Genomic DNA, 16,245 nt, shown 5'->3' with positions numbered 1-16,245 from the left:
AAATAAATAAATAGAATCTTTAAAAAAAAAAAATCTGTTTTCTGGTTTGTCTCTTTTCTATTTTGTTTGTTCATTTGTTTCTTAAATTCCATATATGGTCATTTTATATCGTTTATGTCATATATGTTACTTTCATATCATATTATCATTCCATTTTATACTTTTAATATTTAGTATCATATCTATGGATATATGTAAACACATAAAATATATATGTCTATATTCATACATGTAGCAATTCATTATGCAATCTGAAAAGTAAAAGACTGAAATATTTGCAGGTGTCTTATCTAGAAGCTTTCTTTTTTTTTTTTAAAGATTTTATTTATTTATTCGACAGAGATAGAGACAGCCAGCGAGAGAGGGAACACAAGCAGCGGGAATGGGAGAGGAAGAAGCAGGCTCATGGCGGAGGAGCCTGATGTGGGGCTCGATCCCGTAACGCCGGGATCACGCCCTGAGCCGAAGGCAGACGCTTAACCGCTGTGCCACCCAGGTACCCCTATCTAGAAGCTTTCTAAAACATTCTTTATAAAAAGCAACAAAAATGTCATAGCATCATGAAATCAAAATTATACTTATGTTCTTCCTAGGAATAAGAAACTTCATTACTCACGTAGGCAGGAGATACCAGCATTTAAAGGGGATACACACATACACACCAGGACATGGGCTTATCACATATTCAAAAAGGACTCGATACAAACTAAAACTAAATGTCCAATATGCAGAAAATACAATGGCACACAGAGGGGCTTAGAAAAGAATACACATGGAAATGGGACAGATACTTGTCATGACCGGCAATGCCGAGAGGGAAGCAGGGGGTCAGCTACTCAATTTTAACTTTGTGAATGAAAAACTCCAGGTAGAAAAAAAATCTCTAGTGATTACATGGTTTATCTACTTTAGACTACACACACCAGGCCCAAGTCAGCAAAAAAGGCCTAAGTCAGGTGTACCAGAGTCAAATGAATTCCCCATCTGCCCCCACAGTTACAACTGCCCCTTTGCTAATTCCTCAAATTCTTTTAATCAGAGAAAATGTATTTCATTGTATCAGACTGTTGAAATATATTCTAGAAGTAATGAGTCTTGATTTACACAGAATCGCTTAACCAATTCAACTTTATTTTTTATTTTTTTTTTAAAGATTTTATTTATTTATTCGACAGAGATAGAGACAGCCAGCGAGAGAGGGAACACAAGCAGGGGGAGTGGGAGAGGAAGAAGCAGGCTCATGGCGGAGGAGCCTGATGTGGGGCTCGATCCCGTAACGCCGGGATCACGCCCTGAGCCGAAGGCAGACGCTTAACCGCTGTGCCACCCANCGCTATGCCACCCAGGCGCCCCAACCAATTCAACTTTAAGTCACCGTGGTCAACACTTCCTCCATCTGGATGAGGGAAGACATGAGGCTAGGGCACATGAGAGAGGATGAAGGGAAAAAGAAGAGGATGGAAGACAGGTCTGCAGACCTCACACTGATCCTGGGGTCCGTCTTAAGAGGGTTCGAGGAAACCAGGCTGTGCACTACAGTATTCTGTTCTTGAAGGTAGCTGTAAACTCAGGCGATTGTGCTTTGAAATTCTGCTTTACATGATCTAAGAGAAGATTTTCATTTTGTTTCCAATTTTTTATTACAAACACTTTCTTCTAATTTTTTATGAACATCTTGAAATATACAAGAAAGTGGAAAGTAAAATGAATACCCTACTCTAGATTCAACAATTTTTAATGTTTTACCTATTTGTTTTACCTACATATGTTTGTGTGAATATACTTATTTGTTTAAATACATGAAATTTAGATATATTTACTTATTTATCTTTGGCTGAACCATTTTAAAGTAAGGTGCAGACATCCTAATATTTCGTCCTTAAATACACCAGGATGAATCTCCTAAAAATAAAAACAGTTTCCTACTAACCACAGTATCTTCCTATTTCCAAAGAAAAGTAACAGTAATTCCCCATCAACTATCTGCTACCTAATCCATATTAAGATTTCCAATTGTTCTCAAAAACTGTTCATTGGTAGTTGTTTTTTTTTTTTTTAGATTTTTATTTTATTTATTTGACAGAGATAGAGACAGCCAACGAGAGAGGGAACACAAGCAGGGGGAGTGGGAGAGGAAGAAGCAGGCTCATAGCAGAGGAGCCTGACGTGGGGCCTCGATCCCATAACGCCGGGATCACGCCCTGAGCTGAAGGCAGACGCTTAACCACTGTGCCACCCAGGCGCCCCGATTGGTAGTTGTTTTAATGAGAATCCAACCAAGATTTATGCATTGTGTTTGGCTGTTGTGCCCAAGACAGTCCTTCCTTCCATTTTGTTCAATGACATTGATTTTTTTAAAAGACCAGGCCAGTTATCTTATAGGATGCTCTATAGTTTAGATTTGGACAGAGGTTATTTTTAAAGCACCACCACCAAAGAGCTTGGTTACTGAGGACTGTACTAATTGCAACACCACCCACTAAATGAAAGAATGCTCCAATAGGTCAACTGTAGTGAAAAAAATATGAAACTTTAATATCAAATAGTAAAGTTAAGACAATGCTGTATTTCCATGATCATATGAAGCTTTTAGATATAACATCAATAATTAGGGATAAAATAATTTGAGACAAGTGATTTTAGGAAGTGAAATAATTTGAAACAAATGAAAATTATGATAAACAGCACTAGACCGAAGAATTCCTGCCACTTTATCCTGGCAGACTTGCCTTCTTTAGAATATCCTATCACTTAAACAAACAACACCAGTTTCTTGCTAAGGGTGAAAAAGGGAATCTGAGAAAGAACATTTGGTAGCTTACTCTAAATCCTTTCCAAAGTTCTTCAAAAAGCACAAAGAAAATTGGGGTAATGATATCTCTAACCTCAATCATATCAATACTTTCTATTATCCAAGTGATAATTAACAACAAAAATTAATACAAATTTTTGAATTACAAAAAACATGATAAAGAAATGAACTGCAATAGAGATCTGGTTTGATTCTAGCCATTGGGTATATGTATTGGTGTGACTGGGATCATAGGCTTCCTTCTATTATTAATTAAATCCTCATGGCTGATTCTAAATCAGAGCAGACTCAAAGAGAAGTTTGTTCAGAAGCCTATCAAATTTCCAGTGACAGTCCAATATTCAACTAAACATAAAACTGCAATACAGACTTATGGATCTTAAGTGAGCCAGTTCACAAAAATAACATACCCAGGCCTATCCTAATTTGGACACCATTCACTACATTAGGAATTCTCCTATAGGTCAACTGTAGGGGAAAAAACCCTGGAACTCTGTCATCAAATACTAAAGTATTTTCACAAATAAAATTATTGAACGTCAGGGGAAGCAGCCTGTAGCTTCTATGTCTTAAATTAAACAGGTCATGAAATAACCCTTTAGTGAGCATTACATATACTGGCTTAAACAATGTGGCAGTGCCAACACCCCACATAGTCAAAAATCCACATCCAACTTTTGACTCCCCCAAAACTTAACCAATAGCCTACTGTTGACCAGAAGCCTTACCGATAACATGTACAGTCCATAGACATATATTTTGTATGCTATATGAATTATATACTGTATTCTTACAATAAAGTAGGCTAGAGAAAAGAAAATGTTACTAAGAAAATCATTTAAGAAAGAGAAAATACATCCATAATAATGTACTATATTTATAAAAAAAAAAAACCCCATCTCTCAGTGAACCCACACAGCTCCGATCATGTTGTTCAAGGGTCAGCTTACTTGTGATTAAGACAGAGAGTGAGTTACTTTACCTTGTTAAAGTATCTGGCGATTTTTCTAATTCCTCACACTCCATGTGAAACACACTAGAAAAAGAATCCTGAAAACAGAGCGACAACACAGACTGAGAAGTAAGTTTGACACTGTAATGATATCTATCTAGACACACACATGCAAGTTGGTGGAACTGACGGAAGACATCAATACTTGTGATATTTTTTGAACTTATTCTCAGACTAAACTGACACAAGTTACTCACTGCCTGACAGCCTCAAGTCAGCTTCTCATGTTCTTAATGTTTCTGATATTCACTGGCAAAAATGCTCATTTGCGTATTACTTGGGTTTTGTTTTTCTAGCAGGTATTAATGAATATGTTAGCTTCAAACTTCTCCGTATTTATTCAATATTCTCATGTTTTAGCTTTTACGCATACACTGATAGCTGCTGTTAGATCTTTTTAAAGACATGCAATTCAGTAATATTTTATGAATATTTAATGGAAATAATTGTGAAGATTTTAGCAACATAGAGAAGTACTTTGGAAATCACATTAAAAACCAGAATACATATTCATACCCATGCTGTATTTACAACTGAATAAAGAATTGGAGGGAAACACAGAAATAAAACAATGATACTAGTTTAATTTGGGGAGGGAAGAACAGAGGACTGTATTTTTCTCGCTTACATTTGGATTTTTGCTCACGTCGTTGAAATAATTTTAATCAAAAAGTTAAAATATAAATGAACATCGAGTCACTTGATTCCTAAACCTAACAAATTAAGTTGTTAAAAAGTGAGCACAATATATCGATGGGCATATTGCTGAGCTATACTTCGAAGCACCAATGGCCCAAGTCAGCCGCTGCCGTGATAGATGTCAACTAGTAAAAGCATGAGCTGAATGCTAATTAAAGTGATATTTAAGTTGTCTAAAAAAGGAGTGCCTTACATATAACTTTCAAAAATTAAGTGCTAAAGAACAGGTCACAGAGCAAAAATTGTAAATTGACTTACTGCGTTAATGAATTCTGACCTGAACTTTAAAAGGATAGCTACTCGTAATCATCTCCATATTAGGGACTTTACAACCCATTTAAAATATGAAATAATAACTATAAGAATACTGATTACCTTATAGCACGGTATAGTCTCATTTGATATCCAGTTAATGAGAATGAGACAGGGACACACACAGAAAATGACTGGGATAAGGTTGAGTCATATACTACAGTCTTACTATTGAAAACAATTTTTAAAATTTTAATGTAAGTATTATGTATCTTTTATTATTCTACTTTCCCAAAACCCATCAATTCGAATATCATATATGGATTACAGCTGACCACACAAGTGGTGGTGATCCCCACTCTCTTTCCTAACCCATCAAGGAAGAGCCTATTCTCAGGGTCTAAAGAAAAAAGAAAATAAACAATGACATCAAAAAGAAATATCCCAGGAACAGTGGTTCATAGGTTAAAAAGGGAAAGAAACTGCATAAAGGAAAATTGCCTTCGGCTAGGAGCTCTGATTCTAACCGCAACCTCAACTGGCCTGTCTAGAAGGAACCAGCACTCAATGAGAACACTCCATCTTTCCACACACATCTGTTTCTTTATGTTACACATCAATGGACTGAAATCCACCAATTAAAACAGTGTGTGGTTTAAGTTTGTGGTTTTCCATTGTTGGTAAAGGATTAAGGACTAATAGGCACCTCTAATAATACTACCTCTATTGGTTTCTAAACGATTTCTGATAAAAGAAAATGTTATACCCAGCCCATTCAGAATGGGGGTCTATTTATTCTTGGCAACCAGGGCACCACTATTGCTGACCACAACAGGTCTGCATACAGTAATGACAAGGTATTACTCTGTCAAGGTACTGTAGACAAAAACAGCACACAGGACATTCCCAAGGTAACCACTTAGGGAGGGACGCAAAGGTGAAGGCATCCTCCAACCTCACCTCTACCCTCTTTCAACCAGAACAGCTCATACACTGACTGGTTCTGCATAAACAACTGTATACAGTCGGGGGTTCAGAGAGATCTGAGGCTAACATGAGGTTTAAAAGCAGCGCTTTAAGGAATATAATTTCTGTCTTTCTAAAAATAAAAAAGTCATACTCTGTACTCACGGAGCAATCTTCATCCACTATGAAAATGGTGCATTTCTGCACCTGCATGAAAGAGATAATAGTGGCAGCTATCTTCTTTAGAATTACTTCTAATGATTGTTGTTCTTCAAAAATTAAGCTAGCAAGGTCAAGCAGCACCTAGAGAGGAAAATTTAGAGCTTACTACTTAATAATTATTTGTAATTATTAAAGCAATACAATCATTTATAGGGTTTATAAGTTATTTATTTATAATCTAACATGTTACCAGCAAATTTGCATTCAGGCATTAAATACGTAAGTCTCTATTTACTAACAGAGCTTCTGTACTGATGTCAGTACAGTGGCACAATCACAGACTCTAAAACCAGCATCATCAGTTTTTAATCCTGCCTTTCCTTTCTGCGAGCTTTGTGATGGAGGACCAGCTCCTTAGAAATGGGGATAACAGTACAAGTAATACCAAATCGCAGGACTATCGTGAGGACTAAAGAAGCAAACATTCATAAAGCATTCTGAACGGCATCTGATGCATAAAACACACTGACATTGCTGTTGTTCCCAACTTCTAAGATCAACATTTATCAGCATTTTCACAGAGCACAGTAAATATCGCCCAAAACAAAGTTTTAAGAGCTCCTTTTGTGTTTTTCCTGGTAATTTCACTTTGTTTTGAATTCCACAGAATTTCTTCTAAGCTCACAAAATATTTGTGTGATGAGGAGGAAGAAAGGGTATCACAGAAAACGGACCAGAGGAGATACCCTCCTAGCTGAGGCCTGAGAGATAAGCAGGAATCATTCAGGTGAAAGTGGGGAAGGGAAATATTTGCACCAAAAACAACTGAATTAAGAGAGAAACAGAGTGCGTTTTGATCAAGTTTTAAGAGAGAATCTAAAGCGTAAAGAGGAGAGCTGGAGATGACATGGCGGAGTCGAGTGAAGAAAGAACCTCAGAAGCCCTATGTGTCTTTAGAGGCAGCTTGGGCTGTGATGGACTGCAGGAAGAAAGTGACGGGCTTGCAGCTGTGCTTGTAGAGATGGGGACTGGATTAATGGGTGGCAAGAACGGAGCAGGAGAACAGTTAGGAAGCTACGGCAGTCAAAAGCAACGGAAGATCCGATATCTTAATAGCACAAGTTCTAGAAAGAGAAAATGGAAGGTGGGAGAGAGGGATTATCAAAGAAATAATGAAAACGAATTACATAAAAAGGCAGGGCTTAAGTCTCCAGATGGAAAGGGATGACCAGGTACCAGCAAGATGAATGAGAAAAAGAGTCATACTATAAAATGAAGTTATAAAAGCAGAGAGAGAAAGGATCTGAAAAGTTTACGGACGAAAGCAAAAAACAAAACAGAAGAAAACATCTACCCAGAGCCAAGAATCATAACAACAATGGATGCTAGTCAGAAGACAAAGCACCACTCTAAATTCTGAGAAACTGATTTTTCAATTTGGAATTTTATACCCAGGCAAAGTGGTAGGATGGTACAACAGGCATTTTCATACTTTGCAAGGACTCAGAAAACTTACCTGATCAATATGCTTTCTCAAGTAATTATTTGAGAACATGCTGCAATAAAATAAGGACATAAACTGAGAAAGAAGAAGTTATGGGATCCAGTGGATAACCAGTGGAGTCCTTCTGAGAAAGCAGTGAAAGAAAATTCTATGTTGACACCTGTGCAGCAGGCACGGGGAGAAACAGCTTAGTTTGGAAGAGAAACAAAAGAGAACCTCAGGTTGGAGATCTTCAAAAAAAAAGAACTCAACAGAATGCCTAAATAATGGGGAGTTTGGGGAAAAAACCAATGACACGAGGCTACAACAGAGCAAATAGTTGAAGGGGAAAAAAAAAAAAAGAACAGAATTCAGAAACATGAGGAAAAACTAAAAGTTGTATAACAAATGTAATATGAACAACATTTACATATTATGGTACTTATAAACACTTTATTTTAAATCACACTTTAGAATTAAACTAGACAAAGCTTACTAAAAGCTAACCATGGTTGTAGAACTATATATATATATATATATATATATAAAATTGTCATGGGCAACAAGAAAAGTCCAGATGGGAAAAGCAGAGGTAAGGAGTGGCAGTGGGGAAGGAGAGATGAGGCATGCTAAAATCCTCATTTTACAAGGCACGGAATCATGAGATGATGTCTCTAGTTGATAGAGCAAGAACTAAAAGCCTTATTTAATATGACAAATGCAGTCCATTCAGTAACTTAAACAGACATAATGATATTGGTAGGATGAGGATAATGGCAAGTAATGAGTGGTATAAATCAAATAAATCCACATCTGTTAATGAATATTGTCTAACAGTGTTAAAGTAACAGAGCAAGGAAAATAGAAAATGGAAATAATTATTAAAAGATACAGCTAAAATATTAACTGGATTTTTTAATCATACACATATATTACTTGGATAAAAATTTAACAAGTAAAGAAACAATTTCTATACTCTCTCTTTAGTAATCAGACTTGCCTGATTTCTCTTGTTCTCCAGCAGTGACGTCTCATAGAGTTGAGCGTTATGAAGAACAATACCACAAAACGCCAAGTAAGCAGCAAAGTCCTAGGAAACAGGTAAGACAAATTAAGAACTGTCTACAAAACGGTCTTGTTATATTGCCTGAAACACAAAAGGCACCCAAAAATGTTTACAGTTGAAATTAATATTAGAAACCCAAAGGGTACATGTTAATTCTGCACGAAATTTAGAACAGATGCAAAGCAAGTGTTAGCTAACTAGCACAGCAAATAGATGACAAGCATGAACACAGTCTCCTAAAGTCATACATTCGTTACAAGTTAACAAGGAGAAGAGGGAAGGGAGTAGGACACAGATCTCTTTATAACACTGGAAATTGAAATTCACTCTATGCAAAACTTGGTGTAGTCTCTGAATGATATTAAGAGTTGGATCTGTGCTGAGGCTATATAAATAGCCTGTAACTCATTACTGGGGCAAACGAAAGCTAACACACTTAATTGAGAATATTGGCAATGGTCTCATATAAAGTTGTATAAAATATTAGCTTAAATATGTTTTAACATGGATCTGTCATCCTTATTATACTATTCTAAGGTGATATGCTCGCAATTATATTAATTACTGATTAAAATAGGTCTTTCCATGGCAAACTTTATTCACAATCATAGAGTTATTTTGCCAAGATATGATACAGCCTGAAAGGGAAATCTTTCAACAGGGGTTTACATTAGTGGACTACAAACAAATGATCAAATATAAAGCCAATCTAGAACCATGCTCCCCACCAAATATTCTCAGGTGTCATTAACAGAATAGGAGTCTAGATGTCTAGAACACTGATTTAAAAAGGTACTTTGCTATGTTCTGAAGCAGTTAAGACATGGGGACCCACACAAGTGCCAATACAGCCTACACCATGGATACAAAAATAACTCTGTCTTGTTTGAATGGCTTCCAAAAGCTCCTACTAATTTTCAGGGGAGTGACTTAAATAGCAACAGGCTTGAACAAGAAGAATTCATTGGACTCCATGATATACATATAATTACATATTCAAGAAGAGAAATAATAAAACCTACTGACAGAATGAAGTTATAACCAGGTTTAGGGGCTTCCACCCTTACATGGAAGGCATGTCGATGTGGTGTAGGGCATGTATTCCTTCAGAGCTGGATGAGAAGAGTAATAAAATAATGCTGACTGCTGCTCTTTCTGAAGCTAAATTCACATCACCCAGCCTGAATTCACACCTTGGCGCCCCACCGTCTGAGTGCAAAGCTTATAAAACATTCTGAAATTTGCTTCACCAGGAGGCAACTCCAATTTTTAGCCAACCTGGAGTGCTGAACTTGGAGCAATGCTTTGGGGGTTTTTACTCAGTGTTGAATTTCTTTATAGCAGTGATGAAAGGTAAATAGGATAGTTAAAATACCGTGTCACCCTCCGGATGGCCCCAACACACACACAGCCCTAGGGAGGCTTGGCGGCACAGTGAGGAGGGAGTTGGGGGGCTTCTGAGGACTGACTCCCACTACTACCCGTCAGCACTGTATTTAGCAGTGATGTATTTAGCAAAAGACACTTTTGAACATTTCAGATCATTTTAAAGCATAATGGTTTTTCCAATCAACAATTTCAGCTACAGCTAATTCTAGAGGTCTGTACACTATAAAGAAAATACATCTTCCTAAATGGACATCATGTCAGACACAAGTTTTGGTACCTTTTCATCTTTTTCAGTGAATGTCCCACCATTTCCCGATTTCTTGTTGATGGCCTGGGCTACACCAACAACCTGGATTAGGAGAAAAAAGTGGTAGTTTCATTGGCTATAATTATGGGTATAAATTCACTTGGTATAAATTTCGCTTTCTTTTGAATTCCACAGAATTTCTTCTAATCTCACAAAATATTTGTGTGATGAGGAGGAAGAAAGGGTATCACAGAAAACGGACCGGAGGAGATACCCTCCCCTAGCTGAGGCCTGAGAGATAAGCAGGAATCATTCAGGTGAAAGTGCGGAAGGGAAATATTTCCGCCAAAAACAACTGAATTAAGAGAGAAACAGAGTGCGTTTTGATCAAGTTTTAAGAGAGAATCTAAAGCATAAAGAGGAGAGCTGGAGATGACATGGTGGAGTCGAGTGGAGAAAGAACCTCAGAAGCCCTATGTGTCTTTAGAGGCAGCTTGGGCTGTGATGGACTGCAGGAAGAAAGCGTGTTTATAAACATGTGTTTATAAAGGAATTTCTATTGTGCTTTAAAATAACAATAAGCTACGAAACCAAAACAAAATCCCTAAGCATTTGAACTAGTTATCTGTCATACATCCTTTTTTGCTCCCAAGAATTCAAATGTTGCCAATTTCTTGGGTCCCACTATTTTTGGTTCTGTGATTTCACCCTGCATTGTGAGAAAAGTTATTCGCAACCACATTTTAAATGAATATTTTTCAAGGTTTTTGGATACAAAATAAACCATCAATTTCTATCACATTCAAATTAAATATAAGATAAATATTTTATATTGGCTTTAAATTTACTATTTCAAATGGGCTAAAAATGCTCTTTTACTAAAAATGAAACAGGACCCAGTGGCCAATTAGAGTGAAAAATAATTCCTAATGTTGTGGGGGTAGTCCAACTTCTCTTGAAACCTCTGACCTTAAAAATTATTTTACCTTCAATAGATTTGTTTTTGGGAGAGAAGGTTTTCTTGAAAAACCAACACAGGAATTAGCAGGCTGAGTCTTACTTCAAATGGATCAAAGATAAACTATATCTTGAGAAGACTGAACTAAAACTCTGGGAATAGGTTTTGAATTTCCACAAAAGGTTTAGGAACAGTGGAAGAACTTTCTCATCTTTCTGTATGTTACTTACCTGTTTAGTTCCAACTTCAGTTGGGTTATTGTGTGAGTGTTTTAAAGGCCTTCAAAACTTAACTTTCTTCCTCTCTCCTCTTATAAATTCTACTCTCTCCCTCCTTCTGTGATTTAACATCAGTGGGATAAGCTATTATCCCCTAACTGGTTACACTTTAGGAATATAAAGTCCTTGGCTTTGTATATATGGCCCATCCTTTTTTCTCTCAGCTCCTTCTAAGTCCCTTGGCTCTAAGAATAGGATATAAAATTCCCTGCTAAGATAGCAGAAAAGGAAGGGGAAATGGAGTCTTGCCTGATGTAGTTTCCTGGTCATCTCAACACCTTTCCTCCACGGCCCATGCAAAGTAAAGGGATGTTTAAAAAAAAAAGCAAATTTTCCAATTATCCTGTACCTTTTTAATTGTCCTTGGTCCAACTTTCCCCTTATTTTTGTACACTCTTTAGCTCTTGAAAATGGCTAACAGATTTCTAGATGCTCTAATCTCATTGACTAAATTCATAAAAAAAAACTTTTGTCTAAGGTAAAAAACCGTCTGGATTGCAGATAGCCATGTTCACTTGAGTATAAGTGACAGGAGGCACTTGAGGGTCACCAGGGTCTGACATAGGGTGGTACCAGTATAACTTGGTTATTTCAAGTGTTCATTCATTCCCCCAACAGATATTGAGGTGCCCACTACGTACTGAGGAGTGATAAAAACTGGGAGAAAGACTACTCTGAAGGAGCTCAGAGTCAGACAGGTGATACCTACACATACAATTAAAGCACACATCAGTTGGATGGCACAGGTGTCCACAAGCTGCAAAGAGCACAGAAGGGGCCGCATACATGGGTCAAAGAGGCAGCAGCTTCTCAGAAATGATAACATTTGAGTTTTTATTTCTCCTAATAAATGGTTTTATAAAAGAAAGACTTAAATTTTAAATCTTCATTTTAAGAAAGATAAGTTTACAAACAGATAAAAAGACTCTGATGCAAACCTTCTCAGATAATTACACAGCGTAAAAAAGTATATATTGATGCACTATGTGCATGTGGAGCTGTGTGGGGCAAGTACTAAGCAAATAAAGTAAAGACAAAGTTCCTGCTCATTCGAAAATATAAAGACACAAAAAACAAGTTGTTTTTAAGATGGTCACCAATCAAACTGGATTAGCATTTTAGCCGATCATGGCATCACTACAAATTGACAGTGAGACGACAGTTAATTTCCAAGTCTTAAAAGAAAAGAGGAAAATCAGCTGCATTATGTCTTTTCTGAAATCAAGACTAGTAAAAGTCACAATGGTCAGTTTAGATCACTAGAGTCCCTTGAGAATGAGGGCAGAGCCCCCGTGGTCCAAGGCTACAGGCTACAGATACCCTTAACCTAGTCAGTGATCTGCGGACTGCCTGGCATGGGATGGGAGAGCTGGGAGAAGGGGTCAATGTTTTAGAGGTGGGTCAGTGAGCAGAACCAAAGCATGGCCTGTTCCCCATGGGTCTGCAGCTACTTCATTTGAGAAGAGCACTTCAGGGGTGCCTGGGTGGCACAGTCGTTAAGCGTCTGCCTTTGGCTCAGGGCGTGATCCTGGCGTTATGGGATCGAGCCCCACATCAGGCTCCTCTGCTATGAGCCTGCTTCTTCCTCTCCCACTCCCCCCTGCTTGTGTTTACTCTCTTGCTGGCTGTCTCTCTCTGTCAAATAAATAAATAAAATCTTAAAAAAAAAAAAAAAAGAACAATGTCCTTGAAACCATACTAAATATCAGCCATTATTCACAATTTTCAACCAAACCAACAGTGTTCACACAGGTCAATAACAATTTTCCATTCTGGAATTTCTTTTTTTTTTTTTAAGATTTGATTTATTTATTATTTGAAAGAGAGAGAGAGAGAGATTGAGAATGAGTGGGAGGAGAGGGAGAAGCAGACTCCCTGTGGAGCAGGGAGCCCAATGTGGGACTCGATCCCAGAACCCTGGGATCATGACCTGAGCTGAAGGCAGATGCTTAACCGACTGAGCCACCCAGGCACCCGTGGAATTTTTATTAGATTTATTTTTCAAGCCTGACTATTTCTCCTTCTCCTCCTCCTCCTTTTTTTTTTTTTTTAAAGAGAGAGAGTGTGAGCTGGAGTGGGGGGGAGGGGAGGGCGGGCAGAGGAAGAGAGAGAATCTTAAGCAGACTCCATGTTGAGTCCAGAGAATAAGGCAGGGCTCAAACTCACGACCCTGAGATCATAACCTGACATCAAGATTCAGAGGCTCAACCAACTGAGCCACCTAGGCGTCCTCCTCCTTTTCCTATAAATACTAGTACCTGATGTCCTTAATCTCTTTGAACATACTTAATTTTGCCTGTAAGTTCATCTTTAGCAGGAACTGTTTTCCACGGGAGTCCCATGTTCCCTGAGTCATGAAGGGTCCATGCACAGTGACTTCCTGTTTGTCTTGGCACTATTCTGGGGGTGTGAATTTGAACCCCATACCTATGTATGGCACAGTTTTGCGCTCTTACGGTTCACAGGTGTCTCCTCTTCTCTTACAGCAGCAGGCAGGAGGCAACCTTCCTTGAGGCTTCTCCTGGCTGTTGGTGGAGTTTGCTAGGTCCAGTTTCATGAATGAAAGCATCACTCATCTAGGCTTCACCACCCTGACCCGCCCCCCACTCCCATAGAGTGGATGCATTCCCTAGCCTGCAGATGCTATCCCCAGACGTTCATCTCCCTCCTGAATCTCAGATCTCCCTGACCCCATCTGGCCAGTACTCCATGCTCACGTTTCTTATCTGGGGTTCCCCTCTGTTTCTGACGCCTGGGGGTTTTCCCTTTCTTGAGCTCATCTGCAATTTGTAAAATTGTTTTTGGTGAAATTTGATCTACTTTTTTGCAGAATTGTGGAGGGGGATTCTTCTGCCATCTGTACAGTCTGGCAAACTGACAAGAAGTCTAGTTTATAAGCTTTAAAACCTACTTTGTACCCCATGAACACCAGATCTTTACTATATTTGGGATTTTTCCCCCTAACATTAGAGCAAGACATTTACTTTTAGGCAATGTCATGGAATGAGGACTTCCAATGGTGGATTTTTCATTCTTTCTGGTAACCAATTATTTCTCTAATAATTTTACAGATTTCAGAAATTAGAGATTAATTCTTTGAAGAGATGATTAATGAAATATAATTGGTACTTTAAAAAATAGGCAAGTTCTTCTGAGAGAGCTATTAGACCGGGGAAATATATCCAATATGTACATGTTCCTCTATCCCCAGACGGATGACATTTTAAAAACAGCACTGATAAAAACAACAGGTAAAAATAGAAGAAAAGGCATAGTGTTTGTCCAAGGTCACATAATTTAGTAAAAGACCAAGAAGAGTTTAATTCTCTGAATTTCAAGGATCCTAAGCAAAACTAGCACCCTCTGCCCTCCTTGTGTTGATTTCCTTCTTCTGTCATCTACTGCTCCTTTAAACAAATTAGCTCTTTGTCTTCAAGCAAAGTAACTGCTAACCATAGGGTCTTTAAATGTCAGTTTTGAAAGGCAGCTCTGATGGCAAGTATATGTCAGACCTCCTATCTGAGAGGCAAAGCCCCTAAAAGTTTAGCCTCTGCAGTAGAAAGCCCAATCACACTGCCTACCTGCTGGCTACCTGGACCCTCAAGTGCCTGTACTCTATGCTATTCTTTTAAGCACAAAGAAGCTTCTGTTTTCTATTTTACTGGTACTTTCCACAGCATAAATGGATATTATGTCCTCACAGGGTCAAGTGTTCTTTTAGGAATGCAAAGGGCAAGACTTGACTCTTGCTGAGTGAACAGTGTGGAATGTGACAGCTGGTCAATTCAGGGGCAACTGATCATTGCCACAGTGAGCAATTTCTTCTTCAATTAGCAGCTGCCCCAGACACTTACTGAGGCCATACATCAATCTCAATACACTCCTCATTGCCAATTCCCGGGGATACTCAGCATAGAAGCTAAAAGCAAGGGAGGAAAAGAACAGACTCTGCAAATCTTAGGTATCCTTCTCTTCCATCCGCGGAATGTCTTACCTATCAACTGAGCCGAAATCTTACTCACCAAGAAAATGAGAATTTAATATATACAGGAGCCAGTGGAGAAGTCTTCCAAGTGCTCTTTTAAAACCTTCCCATGACTTATCATTCATTCAACAAAAAATATTTTATTCAATAATCACTGAGTCCCCCATGTATCATTGTTCTAGGCAATGAAGACCCAATAGTGAACAAGACAGATAGAACTCCATGTCCTTATGGCCTGACATTCTAGTCAGATTTTAGGCTTGGAAGAGAATCCCACCCCTACACCACGTTCTCCTCCCCTTTCACAAGTAAGCAAACTGTAAGTCACAGGGTTGGTATGACCAATCAGGGCTCTCTCACTTTTCTTCCAAATCCTAGGCAATTATCAAAGTATGGCCATAGTCCATGTGGTTGGCAAAATAATGTCCCCCAAAGATGTCCTCACCCTGATCCCTGGAACCTGTGAATATGTTACCTTAAATGGCAAAAGGGAACTTTCCGGATGCAATTAACGTAAGGATCGGGAGATGGGGAGATTATCCTGAACCATCTGGGCTAGTACAACTGTAATCATAAGAATCCTTAAGAGGGAAAGCAGGAGGAGACAGAAGAATCAGAGTCGAGCCAGAGATGTGAAGTTGCTTTGCTGCAGGTTTGAAGACAGAGGAAGGGGCTGCAGGCCAACGGATGTGGGCAGCCTACAGAAGCTAGAAAAGGCAAGAGAACAGATTCTTCCCTTGAGACTTCACATAGGAACACAGCTCTGCTGACACCCTGATTTTAGCCTAGTGAGAACTATTTTAGACTCTGGCATCCAAAACTATAAGATAATACATCTGTGTTGTTTTAAGCCATTAGACTTCTGGTAGTCTTTTACAAAGGCAACAAGAAACTAATACATTCCGTTAGAATCATTCTCCATTCCCTTCTCACATT

At 38.4% G+C, this 16,245-nt stretch overlaps 1 protein-coding gene across 5 annotated transcripts in view; it reads right to left on the bottom strand.

Moving 5' to 3' along the window:
• PDE5A (phosphodiesterase 5A) overlaps positions 1 to 16,245 on the bottom strand; it is a 136,443-nt gene that overhangs the window by 69,270 nt on the left and 50,928 nt on the right. For all 5 annotated transcript variants that reach the window (XM_019808688.2, XM_019808690.2, XM_034671297.1 and 2 more), the window contains 4 exons: positions 10,119 to 10,190; positions 8,387 to 8,476; positions 5,907 to 6,044; positions 3,795 to 3,862 (listed from right to left, as the gene is read on the bottom strand). In XM_019808688.2, coding sequence (XP_019664247.1) covers positions 3,795 to 3,862; positions 5,907 to 6,044; positions 8,387 to 8,476; positions 10,119 to 10,190 — 368 coding nt within the window. The remainder of the gene's footprint in view (positions 1 to 3,794; positions 3,863 to 5,906; positions 6,045 to 8,386; positions 8,477 to 10,118; positions 10,191 to 16,245) is intronic.

This window comes from Ailuropoda melanoleuca, chromosome 11, assembly GCF_002007445.2.
Source record: "Ailuropoda melanoleuca isolate Jingjing chromosome 11, ASM200744v2, whole genome shotgun sequence".
Classification (NCBI taxonomy): domain Eukaryota; kingdom Metazoa; phylum Chordata; class Mammalia; order Carnivora; family Ursidae; genus Ailuropoda; species Ailuropoda melanoleuca.
Note: the sequence above shows the minus strand (reverse complement) of the source record. Positions and strands in the feature narration are given on the sequence as shown.